The sequence below is a fragment of the Oncorhynchus masou genome, chromosome 26 (genome assembly GCF_036934945.1).
Source record: "Oncorhynchus masou masou isolate Uvic2021 chromosome 26, UVic_Omas_1.1, whole genome shotgun sequence".
NCBI lineage: Eukaryota > Metazoa > Chordata > Actinopteri > Salmoniformes > Salmonidae > Oncorhynchus > Oncorhynchus masou.
Genome location: NC_088237.1, coordinates 10,839,353 through 10,857,892, shown reverse-complemented (window position 1 = coordinate 10,857,892; position 18,540 = coordinate 10,839,353). Strand labels below are relative to the sequence as shown.

Genomic DNA, 18,540 nt, shown 5'->3' with positions numbered 1-18,540 from the left:
TTGGGGAGAAAAAAAAAGTCATTCAACGTCCCATATTGCACATAATGAGCATTGAAATAAGCCAGTCTGCGACTGCGCTGTGTTTATTGGGACTTGTTGTCTTCCAGATTCCAAACGCTCTCAAATGCTGCTTGAATTTTCCAAATAGGACTGCATTTCCCAAGATTAGGCCGCTGCTCAAAAACATATTCTAATGTAGTTTTTCGATAGATGTGTAAGATCACTTTACTGGTCAATTACACACAAGCTCCAACGGAAATGTGACATCCTCTTTTAACCCAACCCCTCCAAAAGACACTGGGCAGCCGGGGAGCTTTTGTGGGGGGTTTAAGTGCCTTGCTCAAGGGCACAACGGCAGGCGGCAAAAGCCTCTATGATTTGATACCGTCAACAATCCAATTATCAGCTCCCGTCAGACCCAGGACTGGCAACCCTCCGGTTGTATGCTCGCCTCTCAAACCGCTAGGCTAAAATAGTAGCTACATTATAGTTGCAGATGATAATATACATAGTGTTTTGTGAACCTATTCTGAGATTTACATTAATTGATCGAATGTCAGAGCATGAATAGAATACACACATTTAGAAGATACTACAGTCATCTAAATCCATGGACCAAGAGAATAGAACATGATAGGATAGAATGATAGGAATTGTAGAAATACATTTTAGTCTGCAGGGACCTTAGAGTAAATACATTTTTTATTTCCAAACAAGTACTAATCCTCATCCTTTCAATATTTAAAAAATAGATCATCCTTAGGATTAACAAAGTGCAGACAGCAGTCAAAAACTCAACATTGGTTTCACACAAAATGACAATCAGGCAGCAAAGTCGAGGTAAGAGACAACAGAACAGAGAACAAAGGTGCCGACTGCAAATATTGCACATAATGAAATGGCAGAAGAGGCCCACTTTGCAGAAAAAAAACCCAAGATGTAACAGTTGATAATGGTGCATAACCATGTTAAATACATGTATATCGCTAGGTTCTCTTCAACTTCACCATGAGATTCAACTCATGTGCTCTATTCCTAACAGGGAAAGGTTTAAGATGGGCCTTGAAGTAAGTGACAGCAACTTAACACACTGGGGAGACTGAATGAATAAGTCCACAATCAAATGCAACAGCTCTAAAAGTACAAGGCATAAGCAATATAAACGTGCTATAACACTGAATTTGTCATGATATTGGAAGAACTCTTTCTGAAAGAGGAGAATTGCTTTGGTTTTGCATAGCAATTTTAATGCTCCAGGAGGAAAATAGAAAGGACATGAAATAAAATGATTATTTTTTTCTTCTTCAACTCAATACAATTGCTACTCTCAAACAAAGATGGAAGCCAATAGAGAACCTGAGAAATGGGAGAGCCGGTGCTTAGCACGATGTAAACAAAGTCAATTGAAATCCAAATGGAGGCATCGTAACATGCAATGCTATCCAGAAGTAAGAACCTATTACATAAGCCCAGTTAAATTATATCCAAAATGAGTGAAAGGTATTGCGTGAGAACAGTTTGTTTTATGGCCCATAGGCATCAACACATTTATAGCACACATTTTCTTCTTCTTTCCAAAACCACCCAAAATCATGCTCCACAAAGTGTTAAATTAACAGTAATTCCAAAATACCCACGATAGCTAAACTCATACCCAGTGAGTAGTGGGATATGTGTCTGGTGATCAATCAAGAACAGTCTGTGTATGTGGTGACCATGTTCCCTCTGCGCTGTGTCACTGTCCTGCAGTGTTGTTTTGCTGAGGCCTGGAAGCGGCTGTCCGCCCCGCCCGTGTGTCCGTTAAACGAGAACATCTTCTCCATGTCCTCAAACACATCATCAAAGTGTTCTCCACCAAAGGAGCCCTGGAAGTGTCTCTTGTGCCTGTTCTGGGCCTCCTGGTGGGCCTGGAAGTGGCTGTTGAAGGCCCTCTCGTGCTGGGCATGATGGGAGTGCTGGTTATGACCGAACAGGTCAGAGTCTCGGAACAGGTCATCAAAGTTGAAGTTAAAGTTCTGGTGGAAGTGCTGTCCACTCCTCCCACCTCCTGTGCCTGGCTCACCAGGGGAGGGGCCATGTCCAAACTGGTCATACTCCAGTCTCCTCTTATCGTCTGATAACGTCTCGTACGCTGGCAAAGGAAAGGAAACATGAGTCTCTTGGTGTCCACAGACATCAGGAAAACAACAAATGCTTTAACATTTAAAAATGTCATAACTGACTGTAATGGGAATATTAATAAGATCAACAAAGTTCATATTCAGTTTAGAGTGATTAACGCAACGTTAAGCATATTTACACGCTTTCCCTTTCTGTATTACACATGATTTCCAGTGTTCTGTTTGTGACACTCGGGTTGCTGGTCACTAGACTCGATGCTGACTGTTATGGATTAAACTCACATCTGTTGATAGTGATTGACGCCAGACTGGAGGTAGAAGGACTGAGGACACACGGATTATTATGGTATTGTCAGTGAACACTGTGGTTCTGTAGTAGCTGACAAAGTCACTGTCCTTTTTGACTTCCTACAAGCTTCTCGGCTGGTGTTAACAGTACATTTCGCGTTGCTGATTAGGCTATTGAGTCTTCTCGGTGAAGGCCAGTTAGACATTCTCTGCTCCTGTCCGGGCTATTGTTATCCCTGCAAATTTGTAATTAAACCAGATACATTTTTTAAATTGATATTATCAACGACTGCTCTCCTTGTTCACCTGATAATGTCCATTACACTGACAATATTAAAGATTGGAAAAACACCCATTACTTATTGAAATGTTTACAAAAGTATTAATACAACTACAGGATGAATAATTAACACTCCGTCCAATACATTTGATGTGGACTTGACGTAACGAGCCCTAATGGAACGGACGAGGAAGTGCCCATCTACCTAACACAGAAGTTGACTGAACTCACCCTCAGCTATTTCCCTGAACTTTGCCTCTGCGCCAGGACTCTTGTTTCGGTCAGGATGGTACTTCATGGCTAGCTTATGGAAGGCCTTCTTGATCTGGCGCTCGGAGGCATCTTTTGGCACACCTAGGATGTCATAGTAGTCCCTCTGTGCCAGTATGAACTCAGTTATCATGAGAATGCATACTGCTAACATTAAGACTGACTGTGCTGTGGCCATATTGTTGGTTAGCTCTTGCCTCCCTGCCCAGGAAAGAGAGAGGTTTGACAGTTAGTTGACAGTTTGTTACTGACACAAGCAAATTACAATGTAAGGTTGACAAAAGTATAACCATGTAAGCATGTTTTAACCTATACTGTAGAAAGGAAGCACGGCATGGTACATCTGTAAAACCTGCTGTGTGACATAGGCTTTTCTTTTTGTTTCTCAAATAAATAAATAAACTTTAGCTAGGGACTACAAATGTATTTATTCTAGTGAACAGATGGTTGAATCAGCCACAGAATGACCCAACCGTTTACATTGCATTTAAAGCAATTGGTAAGGCAGTTTAAATCAGTGAAAGTGGATGGGGGAGAAAAAGAGTGTCAGAATCACAAGCACGGAGAGACTGTGAAAACTACTTGAAACACAGTTCTGAACTGTATGCTAATTCTAAACTCAAATAAGCGTTGAATTAAAATAAAAGAGAGGATTTACCTTGAGATGCACTAACAACAGCCTCCTGGCTCTCTATCAGACGACACTGGCACAGCTGATCCGTAGGTGACAAACTATAGCGGGTTGCATCCCCCGGAGCTGTTACTCCACGACTCGCAATACTATTGGTTCATTTCTTCACCTACTGACTCGAAACACCACGATTGGCTGAAACTAGGGGCATGTGGCTCTTATTTGCATGCGTTCACTTCCGGTACACTCCAGCCCTGTTGGTGGCAATAGGAAACATGAAACCACAGATGAAGAAAACCGATTGCTACAGTGTAGCAGACTGGACTGTAGACAGATGATCTCACACTGGCGTCGGTGTTTATGTGAATAAAACAGGTAAGTCCTTATCCGTTTGACCTCGACGTTGATTGCATATTTGCATTTCCATACAGTGTTATCCGATGCCTAATGTGTCTTTAGTGAAAGAGAAGTATCGAGCCAGTGTATTTCATATGCTTTTACATATCACCAGAGTGAGTCACTTCAGTGCTGCACTGCTAGCCAGCGACAGAAGCAGACAGAAAGAAGACAGCTCCCAAGGCTATTTATTGCTGTCCATAGCTAAATTCTTCCTATCTAGAACGAGTACACGTTTTGCGGAAAAAGTAGGTAAGGAAATCTCGATCTTTTTGGGGGGTTTTGCCTTTATTGACAGAATGTGATTCAGAGGGTGTTTACACCAGATACATCTTCCAGGCCAGGTTCCAAGGTTTGTTGGCTGTTGGACTAACAGTAAGGTCCCATGGTGAGAAGTAGGTTAATGATAACAAGCTTATGGTTATCTTTTTTTGGAAGAGGCTGACCAAGACTTTTGACTTGTTTGTGGCTTTTATATCATTGGCCTTTTACCTACATTTGCTATGGGGAAAAATATCCACCTGGTCTCATAGGACTTTAAACCCCAGTTCTCTCTTTTCAGGCAAAGCTGTGTTTTTGACCTAGGCTGTAGTGTTGAATAAACTAGTGTGGTGCTCTTCCCTCTCTGAACCCCCTCCCTCTCCTGCCTGCCTCTCCTGCTGTTCCCTTGAAGACCTCCACCCCCTCCCATCCCTCCTGGTGACCCCTGTGATGTCGTCCCCGTGCTGTGGCTTCCTGGCGCAGTACACCCACCATCACCTGGTCGCCTTCCTCCTCACCTTCTTTAGGTAAACTCAACTCCTGAACTCCCACCAGCCTTGTAGGGATCTGCTATAAGACCCTCTGAATGTTCAGAGTTCTCATTCCAGTTCTCGTTGCCCTGAATGCTCTCTACACAAGCACTTATACCAGAGCATACATGCGCATTTGACACACAGCCTCACTTGTGCTCATTTAGGCCGACATCCACCTTAAGTAAATAGGGGCCCCAGCGAGTGCTAATGCCTGGACTGGAGCTACAGTACTCAGTCTTATAAAGCTCTCCACTGTAGTTACACTGTAAAAAAATAGCTTCCTTTGCTTCCTGGTCAGACTGGTTGTTATCAGAGAAGGAGAAAGTGAACGTGTCAGACAGTTGAGCAGTAAGAATCAGATTCATGCTGAATCGGTTCTTCTCACATTCCCTATCCTGACCTCCGCACTCTGAGCCCTGACCTTTGACCCCTCTCGGCTGTGCCAAAGAAGTTGTGGTTTTGCTTTCCAGGCCCTGTCATCAGGAAGTGACGTATAGCCTAGAGTTCTTATTTACAGGTTATAGTCTTGAGGAATTTCTAGTAGTTGTAAACGGGCTGAGAACTGCACACCAGCTGCTTTAAACAGCTAAACACAGCATTGGAAGACCCTGGGTGTTTCTGGTCCCTTGTTGTGCTAGGAATATAACAGGGCTTTATTAAGTCTCCCCTCCCTCTCTCTCCAGCTATGTCCTCCTGCACGCCTCGAGGAAGACCTTCAGTAATGTGAAAGTGAGCATCTCAGCCCAGTGGACTCCCTCTGTGCAGAATGGCAGCTCTCCTGCCTTCTCACCCGGGGAGGTACGTACTCGAGAGGATGTGGATTCTCCTCCTTGAATTATCTCTCCTTTTTGCCTCCCTTGAATGAGGACCTCTGATATAATGACTTAAGTCCTGGATGTCTGCTGTTTTGCCTCAGTTTGCACCATTGGGTTTGGTCACATGCGATCCTCAATATTTACTTTGTGTGCAGTGGATGGGGAAGTGTTATCAGGTGTGGAGCTACTGACGAGTGCTCTGCACGTGACCATAATGTTGAAACAGACCATGAAGTACAGCTAATACTAATGGTCAAACGGTTAAATAAATCCCTTTACTCAGTTACTCTGACAATGTTTTTGTGTTAAATGATCTAAAGTTGATTTATTGTGTTACTGTATGTATCTTTGATTGTCTATTCTGTATCTTCCTCCAGACATGGGAGGAGAATAACCTGTTTGCAGACTCTGATGGAGCCACTCTGTTCCTGGGTGTCCTTGACACCATCTTCCTGTTTTCCTACGCTGTGGTTAGTGTCGGGGTCAGCTTGGGTCACGGGGGGGCTACTGGTCGGTAGTCTAGCAACAGTGACTCAATGTAACCTAATCAGTCAGATCAGATTTACTTCTCTTTCCTGCCACATGCTAATATGCACATTAGACTAATGTATGCTAATTCATTTAATGTCATCTTTCATTATCAACATGGAAACAAGCACGCTGATGCGTAGTCAAAGCAGGAGGACAGGGTAAACATGCGTGTGTTGTTCAATATTCATGCAGGGCTTATATATGAGTGGAGTGATCGGAGATCGCATGAACCTCCGATACGTCCTCTCCTTTGGTCTGTGTGGTTCAGCCATAGTGGTAAGTGCTTTTATATTTCATACACATCTACACAGTTGTTACAACAGATTTATACAATAGGTACTTAGTGAAAACCTACAATATTCATATACTGCAGATTCTACATTTTGATCCCATTTATATTTCACTGTGTTTATTTAGTGGCGTAATCCAATATCACTTTCTGTTTTTCCCTCCTTCACTTCCCAGGAGTTTGTGTTTGGTACCCTGACTGAGTGGCTGCAGTTCTATAACATCTACCTGTACTGTGGTCTTTGGGTGCTGAACGGCCTACTGCAGTCTGCTGTCTGGCCCTGTGTGGTGGCAGTCATGGGGAACTGGTTTGGCAAGTCGGGGTGAGTATCATATCACTCTCTCTGCCATGACACTAGTATACTCCAACACTGATCATTATTAGGGCTGGGAATTGCCAGGGACCTTACGATATGATAGCGATACAATATTTATTGTGATTCCCACAATTCTATATGTATTGTGATTCGATATTGTGATTTTATTGCGATTCAGTGTTCCAAACGATATTGCTCACCGTATGTCTGAGAGAGCCATGAGAACTAGTTTTGGTCAGTCATGGAAATAAAAGGGCTGAAAACAAACAGTCACCCTACAAATAAGATGGCGAACAAGCTACAAAGGGAAATACTGGAGTTTGGGTGTCGGTACAGCAAACCTAGCGCCAAAATAATATTGCAATATCGTCAAAAAGAATCTCCTCATCTGTAACTGTGTTCGTTTGCCCCATCACTACTGATCAATGCAGATCACTCACAGATTGAGTAAAGGTCCGTGAATGTCAACAATCAGAAGTTGTCTTTACAAACAGTAGCCTTGGGTGATTGCTTTAACTCTGGTGTCGTTCCATATGATTTCAATCGCTTTCTGATGGCACCCCTTTTGATTTGCCTGAAACCTTTCATACATGTTTGGTGAAATTGGTCAGAAAGTAACTCTTTTTTTTGACCTGAATGCCAAAACATTCAGGAGATACTTTTTTTTGCCCCACTGTATTTAGTCAGCCACCAATTGTGCAAGTTCTCCCACTTAAAAAGATGAGAGGCCTGTAATTTTCATCATAGGTACACTTCAACTATGACAGACAAAATGAGGGAAAAAAATCTCCACTATGGCCAAGACCAAAGAACTGTCAAAGGACACCAGAAACAAAATTGTAGACCTACACCAGGCTGGGAAGCCTGAATCTGCAATAGGTAAGCAGCTTGGTTTGAAGAAATCAACTGTGGGAGCAATTATTAGGAAATGGAAGACATACAAGACCACTGATAATCTCCCTCGATCTGGGGCTCCACGCAAGATCTCACCCCGTGGGGTCAAAATGATCACAAGAACGGTGAGCAGAAATCCCAGAACCATACGGGGGGGACCTAGTGAATGACCTGCAGAGAGCTGGGACCAAAGTAACAAAGCCTACCATCAGTAACACACTACGCCGCCAGGGACTCAAATCCTGCAGTGCCAGACGTGTCCCCTTGCTTAAGCCAGTACATGTCCAGGCCCAGCTGAAGTTTGCTAGAGAGCATTTGGATGATCCAGAAGAAGATTGGGAGAATGTCATATGGTCAGATGAAACCAAAATATAACTTTTTGGTAAAAACTCAACTCGTCGTGTTTGGAGGACAAAGAATGCTGAGGTGCATCCAAAGAACACCATACCTACTGTGAAGCATGGGGATGGAAACATCATGCTTTGGGGCTGTTTTTCTGCAAAGGGACCAGGACGACTGATCCGTGAAAAGGAAAGAATGAATGGGGCCATGTATTGTGAGATTTTGAGTGAAAATCTCCTTCCATCAGCAAGGGCATTGAAGATGAAACGTGGCTGGGCCTTTCAGCATGACAATGATCCCAAACACACCGTCCAGGCAACGAAGGAGTGGCTTCGTAAGAAGCATATCAAGGTCCTGGAGTGGCCTAGCCAGTCTCCAGATCTCAACCCCATAGAAAATCTTTGGAGGGAGTTGAAAGTCCGTGTTGCCCAGCAACAGCCCCAAAACATCACTGCTCTAGAGGAGATCTGCATGGAGGAATGGGCCAAAATACCAGCAACAGTGTGTGAAAACCTTGTGAAGACTTACAGAAAACGTTTGACCTCTGTCATTGCCATCAAAGGGTATATAGCAAAGTATTGAGATAAACTTTTGTTATTGACCAAATACTTATTTTCCACCATAATTTGCAAATAAATTCATTAAATCCTACAATGCGATTTCCTGGATTTTTCTTCTCATTATGTCTGTCATCGTTGAAGTGTACCTATGATGAAAATTACAGGCCTCTCAGGTCTTTTTAAGTGGGAGAACTTGCACAATTGGTGGCTGACTAAATACTTTTTTTGCTCCACTGTAGGTATTCAAAGGTGACCTATTTTGCATACTGTTACGTTCTCCAACAAGAAAACCAAAAATGTCACGCAAACAGAAGGGGGAACTAAGAGTCAATGACCAACAACCAAAATGAAACGGGTGGTTTTAGGAGAGGTTCTGAAAGACACGGGCGTGTCCACTGAAAGTTCACTAGCAACCACAACTGGAACCTAAAAGACGTCCACCACTGGCGCCCACTAAATTTGCCAAAGAGGCAAACAAAAGAAAAACCCGAGGTTAAAGACAGGAAGCAAACCAAAAAGGTGGAGCAAAACAAAATCAGATCAAGGATTTTTTGTTGTTGTCTAGAAATCAAAATCAGGTGCGCCAACTGAAGGTGTTAACCCTCTGCGTCTATCAAGACAACTGGAGCACAGGGCCATCCGCTCTTAAATAACGCCTGGGCCAGGACAGGTTAACGCCTTCCCACTAAAGAGATGGCAACCAGCATAGGTGTATCCAATACTGACTAACAAGGTGACACCAATCGGTGCGCCCTACGTGCTAACGAGCTATACGTGCTAAAGTCCAACCTTAAAACATAAAAGAAAAACCAAAACTTGTAACAATTCCCCACCCTACCATGAGACATCCATGTTTTTAGCACTGATAAAGATAAACGGGTGAGTTTGATATCATTTAAAAGCTTACAAACGGGGTTTTTAGTCTATTCTATGATTTCATTTTGAAAAGTTTTTAATTTTAAGAAACTTTTTATGCATAAACACTTTATCTAAAAACAAGTAACCTCAGATTTGATTAATTTTCACAAATGTTGTAGTTTAGACCCTATTTTACATAATCTAAGACCTTATTTTACATCAAAGGGGGTGCCGTCAGAAAGTGATTGAAATCATACGGAACGACCCTGTGATGTACCGATTTTATTCTTGGTTCTGTTGTATTCTGGAAGACAAGGTTCTAATTGAGTATTGTGTTGAGCATGTTGTGTGTGTTGTGCGTGTTCTTGAGAATAACCGCTGTATGTCTCCTCCTCCCTCCAGGCGAGGTTTTGTGTTTGGCCTGTGGAGTGCCTGTGCGTCTGTTGGGAACATCCTGGGTGCTTTCCTGGCATCCAGTGTTCTCAAGTACGGTTATGAGGTGAGTGCAGACACACACAGATATACCTATTACAGATCCGCTCTGGGACTCACCTTTTTTTATAAGGTCTAGATGAAAAACGGACATGCTATGTAGCATAGACTATACCTGGTATGGTCTAGTTAGTAAGTCTAGAAAATGTCACTACATTGTTGTCTAGAGAATAGTGAAGCTGTCTTTCTCTCAACCCCTTGCTACATAGCACGAACAGCACAATTCACAATACAAGTCACCCCAGTGTTATGCTGTGTTTCTGCAGTATGCCTTCCTGGTCACTTCAGTGCTGCAGTTTGCTGGTGGGGTGGTGGTGTTCTTTGGTCTGCTCACCTCCCCTAAAGAAGTGGGTGAGTATTAGGTCAGCATATGTCCAGTTTCCCTTATTGGTCTGGCATTGTCTCCCTATCACTGTGTCATACTGTACATTCTTTCACTTCAAGTCTAAAGTTCTATTAGTCGTGTGAACAGGATACGCATGGTACACACCGTCCAATGAAATGCTTACTTGCTGGTTCCTTCTCAAAAATAATACAAGATAAGAGTACGAGCATAAAGTAAATGGCTCAGTAGAATAGAATAAACATTGAAGCAACTTCCTCCTTTCTGTGCCATCTAATTGTTTGTTTCAATTCTCTTGACATTAATCGTTATTGTTCCTTGAGGAAGTTAAAAAGTGTGTGTGTGTGTGTGTGTAGAGGTCGACCGATTTATGATTTTAACACAATGCCGATTATTGGAGGACCAAAAAAAAGCCGAACCGATTTAATCGGCCAATTTTAAATCATTTTTAAAAAGTGTTTATTTGTAATAATGACAATTACAACAATACTGAATGAACACTTTTAACTTGATATAATACATCAATAAAAATCTATTTAGTCTCAAATAAATAATGAAACATGTTCAATTTGATTTAAATAATGCAAAAACAAAGTGTTGGAGAAGTAAAAGTGCAATATGTGCCATGTAAAAAAGCTAACGTTTGAGTTCCTTGCTCAGAACATGAGTACATATAAAAGCTGGTGGTTTCTTTTAACATGAGACTTCAATATACCAAGGTAAGAGGTTTTAGGTTGTAGTTAATATGGTATTTAGTATTTATAGAACTATTTCTCTCTCTACCATTTGTATTTCATATACCTTTGACTATTGGATGTTCTTATAGGCACTTTAGTATTGCCAGTGTAACATGTATAGCTTCCGTCCCTCTCCTCGCCCCTACCTGGGCTCGAACCAGGAACACATCGACAACAGCCACCCTCGACGCAGCGTTACCCAGCGCTCCACAAAGGCCGCGGCCCTTGCAGAGCAAGGGGAATAACTACTCCAAGTCTCAGAGCGAGTGACATTTGAAATGCTATTAGTGCGCACCCCGCTAACTAGCTAGCCATTTCCCATCGGTCACACCAGCCATTAGGCTGATAGGCTTGAAGTCATAAACAGCGCTGTGCTTGCGAAGAGCTGCTGGCAAAACGCACAAAAGTGCTGTTTGAATGAATGCTTATGAGACTGCTGCTGCCTACCATCGCTCAGTCAGACTGCTCTATCAAATATCAAATCATAGACTTAATTATAACATGATAACACACAGAAATACGAGCCTTTGGTCATTAATATGGTCGAATCCGGAAACTATCATTTCGAAAACCAAAACGTTTATTATTTCAGTGAAATACGGATCCGTTCGGTATTTTATCTAACTGGTGGCATCCCTAAATCTAAATATACTTGTTACATTGTACAACCTTCAAAGTTATGTCATAATTACGTAGAATTCTGGCAAATTAGTCTGCAATGAGCCAGGCTGCCCAAACTGTTGCATATACCCTGACTCTGCGTGCAATGAGCTCAAGAGAAGTGACACAATTTCACCTGGTTAATATTGCTTGCTAACCTGGATTTCTTTTTGCTAAATATGCAGGTTTAAAGATATACACTTCTGTGTATTGATTTTAAGAATGGCATTGGTGTTCATGGTTAGGTACAGTCATGCAACGATTGTGCTTTTTTCACAAATGCGCTTTGGTTAAATCATCCCCCAGCGTTGCATCGATTATATGCAACGCAGGACACGCTAGATAAACTAGTAATATCATTAACCATGTGTAGTTAACTAGTGATTATGATTTATTTATTGATTGTTTTTTATAAGATAAGTTTAATGCTAGCTAGCAACTTACCTTGGCTTCTTCTGCATTTGCGTAAAAGGCAGGCTCCTCATGGAGTGCAAGGTAAGGTTGCAAGATTGAATCCCAGAGCTGACAGGGTGAAAATCTGTCGTTCTGCCTCTGAACAAGGCAGTTAACCCACCGTTCTTAGGCCGTCATTGAAAATAAGAATGTCTTCTTAACTGACTTGCCAAGTTAACTAAAGTTGTAAAAAAAAAGAAGAAATCGCCATCCAAAAATACAGATTTCCGATTGTTATGAAAACTTGAAATCAGCCCTAATTAATTGGCCATTCCGATTAATCAGTCGACCTGTAATATAAACTCAGCAAAAAAAGAAACGTTCCTTTTTCAGGACCCGGTCTTTCAAAGATAATTCGTAAAAATCCAAATAACTTCACAGATCTTCATTGTAAAGGGTTTAAACACTGTTTCCCATGCTTGTTCAATGAACCATAAACAATGAATGAAAATGCACCTGTGGAACGGTCGTTAAGACACTAACAGCTTACAGATGGTAGGCAATTAAGGTCATAGTTATGAAAATTTAGGGCACTAAAGAGGCCTTTCTACTGACTCTGAAAAACACTAAAAGAAAGATGCCCAGGGTCCCTGCTCATCTCCGTGAACACGCCTTAGGCATGCTGCAAGGAGGCGTGAGGACTGCAGTTGTGGCCAAGGCAATAAATTGCAATGTCTGTACTGTGAGACGCCTAAGACAGTGCTACAGGGAGACGGACAGCTGACCATCCTCGCAGTGGCAGACCACATGTAACAACACAGGATCGGTACATCCGAACATCACACCTGCTGGACAGGTACAGGATGGCAACAACAACTGCCCGAGTTACACCAGGAACGCACAATCCCTCCATCAGTGCTCAGACTGTCTGCAATAGGCTGAGAGAGGCTGGACTGATGGCTTGTGGGCCTGTTGTAAGGCAGGTCCTCACCGGACATCACCGGTAACAACGTCGCCTATGATCACAAACCCACCGTCGCTGGACCAGACAGGACTGGCAAACAGTGCTCTTCACTGACGAGTTGCGGTTTTGTCTCACCAGGGGTCGGATTCGTGTTTATCGTCGAAGGAATGAGCGTTACACCGAGGCCTGTACTCTGGAGCGGGATCGAGGTGGAGGATCCGTCACGGTCTTGGGCGGTGTGTCACAGCATCATCGGACTGTGCAGGCAATCTCAATGCTGTGCGTTACAGGGAAGACATCCTCCTCCCTCATGTGGTACCCTTCCTTCATGCTCATCCTGACATGACCCTCCAGCATGACAATGCCACCAGCCATACTGCTCGTTCTGTGCGTGATTTCCTGCAAGACAGGAATGTCAGTGTTCTGCTATGGCCAGTGAAGAGCCCGTATCTCATTCCCATTGAGCACGTCTGGGACCTGTTGGATCGGAGGGTGAGGGCTAGAGCCATTCCCCCCCCCCAGAAATGTCCGGGAACTTGCAGGTGCCTTGGTGGAGGAGTGGGGTAGCATCTCACAGCAAGAACTGGCAAACCTGGTGCAGTCCATGAGGAGGAGATGCACTGTAGTACTTAATGCAGCTGGTGGCCACACCAGATACTGCCCGCCCCCTTGTTCAGGGACACATTATTCAATTTCTATCCGTCACATGTCTGTGGAACTTGTTCAGTTTGTCTCAGTTGTTGAATCTTGTTATGTTCATACAAATATTTACACGTTACGTTTTCTGAAAATAAACGCATTTAGTTTAGCTACAATGTACTTTGACTCTTTTGATGAAGAGTGTTGTTTCTCTGTCCCATCAGGTTTGTGTTTGGAGTCAGAAACCAGTCTGAGACCAGTGGAAAGAGACGCAGACAGCCACAGGCCTCTGATGAGTGATGAAGAGGATGAGGAGGGATCGGAGGAGGTGTGTGACGGAGGGTACTACACCATCCGGCAGGGGGATGAGGAGCGGCGGGAAACACCCAAAGCCATCGGATTCTGCCAGGCCTTCTGCCTGCCCGGAGTGCTGCCTGTGAGTGGGATATTACTAGAGCTCTCTGTGTGTCTCTGTCTCTTTCACATGACCTCCCTAACACCGTCGGCGGTCACCCACTCTCTCTTTTGCACTCACCCTCCTATCTCCCTCTTTCATTCACCCCCCCCGTCTATATCCTTATCTATTTCTATATCTATCATCTTATCATCCTCTCTGCTATCTGCCCCTCCCGGTTTATGAGTTTCCATTCTATCTCAATTATTTGGCTGACAGTTTTGTTTAGGAGGGGGTGGACACGTCGCTAGTTGCATTAGTATCTTTCTCTGAACAAATGGACCAATAAAGCAAGTATTGTATTATGGAGCATCTGACGATCTGAAGATTTTAGTTGTGTCTTTCTGAGATGACTCATCCAGTAACTGGTGACTGTCATCCTCTCTCCCCAGTATTCCCTGGCGTACGCCTGTCTGAAGCTGGTCAACTACTCCTTCTTCTTCTGGTTGCCCTTCTACCTGAGCAGGAACTTTGGCTGGAAGGAGGCCCAGGCCGACAGGCTCTCTGTATGGTACGACGTGGGAGGCATCATAGGTGAGCATTACGGCCCAGGCCTAGTTAACGCTGGCTGTATGGACTGGTTTATATGAATGACATTGGTGTTGTTGACTACGGTTTAGATGTGGTAACATCCTAGCTCGCTATGCGGAGTCATTTATCTATGCCGTCTAAAGGGGTCTACACAGTCTACGCCAACGGAGCCGACGGAGGTCTGTTTGCAACGCTCTCTACGTAGTTCCACGTACAGTTGTGCAACTGGATTTTTGGAACGACTGTGTAGACCCCTTTAGACGGTACAGGAAATTGTGTATTAATCTTCTGCGCTCTCTCTCTCTCTGCGCTCTCTCTCTCTCTCTCACTCACTCACTCACTCACTCACACACACACACAGGTGGTACGATCCAGGGCCTGATCTCAGACTTCATGGGGAAGAGAGCTCCAGTGTTAGCCGTCAGTCTGCTGCTGGCTATGGGAGCCCTGGTGGGTTACAGCCGTGAGTACTCCTCCTTCTTTCATCTGCCGTCCTCCTTTTTCGAGCCCAAAACATTTCACTATATTATTCAGGCCAACATTCCATTTTTAATGGGATCTAATTTATTTAAGGAAAAAAATGGAAATGGTTCATTATTGTGTTTTATGCCAATTCTAGACCACCAAAGGGGAGCCCATGATGGCGGAAAAAGACAAATAGAACCACATCCCTTGCTGTCTCCTACACAATCCACACAAAAAACCAAACGTGTGAATTAACCCTGTGTTGTCCCCCCTCAGACTCCCCTCCGGACCAGGTGGTGAATGCAGCTCTCCTGGCCACCACAGGTTTCTTCATAGGAGGGCCGTCCAACATGATCAGCTCAGCCATCTCTGCAGACCTGGGGCGACAGGAGGCCCTCAGGGGCAGTCAGGAGGCTCTGGCTACTGTCACCGGCATAGTGGACGGGACCGGGAGTATTGGAGCTGCAGCGGGACAGGTAACACACACTAGAGACCGAGAAAGTACACACATACATACAGTACATGCATACACAGAGAAATATGTGCTTTCCAGTGATTTAATGTTGAGTTTTTTTTTACCTTGTCTTCCAGTATTTGGTATCAGTGATCGAGAGCAAGCTGGGCTGGATGTTTGTCTTCTACTTCTTCATCGTCATGGTAAGATCATCATGTCTAACCCATAATGTGAGACACTGTTCACGTCTTCCAGAAATGAGTCACTCATTCTCCTCAGAAGCATCTTACATAAGGCACTGTGTTGTCCCTGTTGGTGACATATTTGGTCCTGTTATTTGATCGCCTCACAGACTGGGTGCAGCATAGTCTTCATCTTGCCGCTGATCGTGACTGAGATTCGGGCCATGTGGAGGGAGAGACGGGCACGGACACACGAGCTGTGAAGCCTTTCTCACGGGGGGCCATGTTGTTTCCTACTCCTTCCCTATGGGGCCTACTGGCCTGTCAGTCAGACTATGTCCACTGATCACTACTGTAGATGTATGTACAACATGTCTATGAATGTGTCCAGTCTATGTATATATTTGGTCAGAAACGCGTTTTTTTTGTTTGTTTTTTAAAGATATTACTTCAGCGCCTTTTACAAGTGGGGGCAGGGCCCTCTCAATGTTTGTGGTCAGAGATGGGAAGTTCCAAGGAGCTAACGATTATTCCAATTCCGTTACCAGTTTACTGGAGTGTATAATGATTACTTGTATAGAATGATTGAATTTGCTTAGTAGAGATCAGATTTCAAAGACACACAAAACTCTCCATCACTCAGTCATAGAATCTCACACACACGTCCGCTCAGTGGATTTTTAGTCATTGCCTGTAGCACACATTGTAGTCAGTGACCACGTTTACATGCGCAAGGTATTGTGGACAGTAGCTCCTATCCCGCAAGGTCTTATTCCGGTTAAGCTGTTTACATGCACTTTTGATATCCCGCTCACAAGTATCCCTGTACGGATGAATAAACTGATTATTCCTCATGTTAAATTGATATGGGTTAAATATTAACTGAAATATGGCCTATAACCTCTCACATTTGGCGTAGTATAATGTTAACTCCTGCAGAATTATGCATTTCTTGCAGTGAAATTACACAACAAATGTTAATTTTGTCTCGGAAACGAGTGGAGAAATACGAATTATTTCAGCATCTCTTGAGGAAATGCAAGTGCGTGTGTTCTCGTTGACACTGTTATGCAAGCAGACAGTATTTCAACCACATAAAATATGCACCCAAGACAGACTAAAGTCTTATCATAAACCAATTTAATCGTTTTCTCAGCTTTTAATTTCACTAAAACCAGTCAAACTGATGACATTTGGGCATTTTGCAAAGACCAAATCTTTTCACTGTTCTCCCCGGGTCCCTAAACGAAACAGACAACTTTACCGGTTTTAACTAGATTACTAATGCACTCATTCTGTCAATGTAAGACATTATTCTGTTGAGCACTAATTTATTTAGTCTTCTGGGGCAACAAGTTATGACAGAAGAGAAGCTGCATGTATCGAACTATAGTTTAGAAACAAATGTCCTTCCAAATGTCGGAAATTGTAAACAGAAATTTGTCTAAATTACGCTACACGGTCCAGGATGGAGTATCGGCAAAATAAATTATTATGGTGGATGGAACTGAGCAGTTTGTTAAACAAATCACTTCAAAAAGTAGGCAATCAGATGAAAACATCACACCACCCATTATACCTGAAACTGAGCCTACACAGACTGCGAAAAACAACAGTAAACGGGATAAGATGTTTGCATGCCACAGTATCCCATCTAAGATCAGCAAATCCAAGGCATTTTATTCGGGTTTCTCATAACCGGGATACAAACTTTTTCAGGTTATTGTAAACGAGATATGATGTTTACGTGTGTCAACTCCAAGAGAGTACTTGAGTACCCCAAATAATAACGGAATATTGGTGTGCATGTAAACGTGGTCAGACTAAACGGTACGTTTGCCCCAAAAAGTTTTTAAGCGGCTTTTTTCAGTCTTAACGGTCAGTTAACATTAACTGCACGCATCTGCAATATTTTCCTTATCAAAGTTATTTAAAGGTATACTGATTTTATTTACTGTGGGTACATGAATTAAAACGGTACAAGTAGTTCTTCTGGTTGGCTTGGTATCAGTTGCTAAATTACTGTAGTGGTTTTAACCAAGGCCGCAAGTACATTTCAGCTGGTCCAGGGCCTGCTAAACTGGATGACATGGAATGTGTATTTAATTTTATCATTGTCGAATGTATGTTCTTAATCTGTGGTAAATGTTCATTTTTTTTTCCCGTATGTGCACTTTAAATTCATGTTTTAATGAGCCTATGTTTTATTTTTTATTTTTACTTTTTCAAAACTGTTGACTCCTATCTTTCATCCTTCCCAAGGGAATTTACGATATATTTTGGGAAACCACCTCAATGAATTTGAACTTAAATGACCTAAATTGTATTCACAGAACTGACTTTTTTTGTATAAATCTCATAAAGCAATGAAACCAGCATTTAGAAACCTTGAATTAGCATACTTGGCAGGATGATTTATTTTCACCTATAAAATGGACACAAATTAAGAGGATCCGCTCAGAAGGATTTAGTAAATTACTAATGGGATAGATATCCTGTAGAGGTGTAGTGGATCAATTCTGCTCCATGCTGTTGCAGATGTGTTACGTCACTTCAGAACCACCAGGAGGAGCCCTTAAGGCCGAAATAATACCAGAAAAATGTGTGATAATAGTAGTTCTAATAGAATTAGTAGACTTAATATGTGTAGAATTAGTAGGTCTAATAGAATTAGTAGACTTAATATGTGTAGAATTAGTAGGCCAAATATAATTAGTAGGCTTAATAGCATTAGATTTAATATGTGTAGAATTAGTAGGCCTAATATAATTAGTAGACTTAATATGTGTAGAATTAGTAGACTTAATATGTGTAGAATTAGTAGGTTTAATGGAATTAGTAG

The 18,540-nt window shown here is 42.7% G+C and overlaps 2 protein-coding genes across 4 annotated transcripts; one reads left to right on the top strand and one right to left on the bottom strand.

The window, feature by feature from the left end:
* Positions 1–684: 684 nt before the first annotated feature.
* On the bottom strand, positions 685–3,709 carry LOC135514786 (dnaJ homolog subfamily B member 9-like). The gene is made up of 3 exons (XM_064938392.1): positions 3,617–3,709; positions 2,920–3,159; positions 685–2,131 (listed from the first exon to the last, which is right to left on the bottom strand). Exons 2-3 carry the CDS (start codon positions 3,134–3,136, stop codon positions 1,689–1,691), a joined length of 660 nt encoding a protein of 219 aa, XP_064794464.1. The 5' UTR covers positions 3,137–3,159; positions 3,617–3,709; the 3' UTR covers positions 685–1,688.
* Positions 3,710–3,850: 141 nt separating this feature from the next.
* Positions 3,851–18,076, top strand: LOC135514785 (sugar phosphate exchanger 3-like). 3 transcript variants are annotated; one of them, XM_064938390.1, is made up of 15 exons: positions 3,851–3,964; positions 4,101–4,233; positions 4,659–4,773; positions 5,463–5,577; positions 5,972–6,064; positions 6,318–6,401; positions 6,591–6,736; positions 9,787–9,883; positions 10,143–10,227; positions 13,837–14,048; positions 14,459–14,600; positions 14,959–15,060; positions 15,339–15,538; positions 15,654–15,719; positions 15,869–18,076. In XM_064938390.1, exons 3-15 carry the CDS (start codon positions 4,697–4,699, stop codon positions 15,959–15,961), a joined length of 1,512 nt encoding a protein of 503 aa, XP_064794462.1. In that variant the 5' UTR covers positions 3,851–3,964; positions 4,101–4,233; positions 4,659–4,696; the 3' UTR covers positions 15,962–18,076. The 3 variants fall into 3 exon arrangements, with proteins under 3 accessions (XP_064794462.1, XP_064794461.1, XP_064794463.1); XM_064938389.1 differs by having other exon boundaries at positions 4,101–4,237; XM_064938391.1 differs by lacking the exon at positions 4,101–4,233.
* The last annotated feature ends 464 nt before the right edge of the window (positions 18,077–18,540 follow it).

What these genes read in the sequence shown, in the direction of transcription:
- LOC135514786 (XM_064938392.1), bottom strand. Translation starts at nt 3,136, where the DNA reads ATGGCCACAGCACAGTCAGTCTTAATGTTAGCAGTATGCATTCTCATG. An exon ending in GTTCAGGGAAATAGCTGAGG is followed by an intron (nt 2,132 to 2,919) that starts GTGAGTTCAGTC and finishes TTCCTTTGCCAG; the next exon opens with CGTACGAGACGTTATCAGAC.
- LOC135514785 (XM_064938391.1), top strand. Translation starts at nt 4,697, where the DNA reads ATGTCGTCCCCGTGCTGTGGCTTCCTGGCGCAGTACACCCACCATCAC. An exon ending in TTCTCAAGTACGGTTATGAG is followed by an intron (nt 9,884 to 10,142) that starts GTGAGTGCAGAC and finishes GTGTTTCTGCAG; the next exon opens with TATGCCTTCCTGGTCACTTC. An exon ending in GCCTGCCCGGAGTGCTGCCT is followed by an intron (nt 14,049 to 14,458) that starts GTGAGTGGGATA and finishes CTCTCTCCCCAG; the next exon opens with TATTCCCTGGCGTACGCCTG.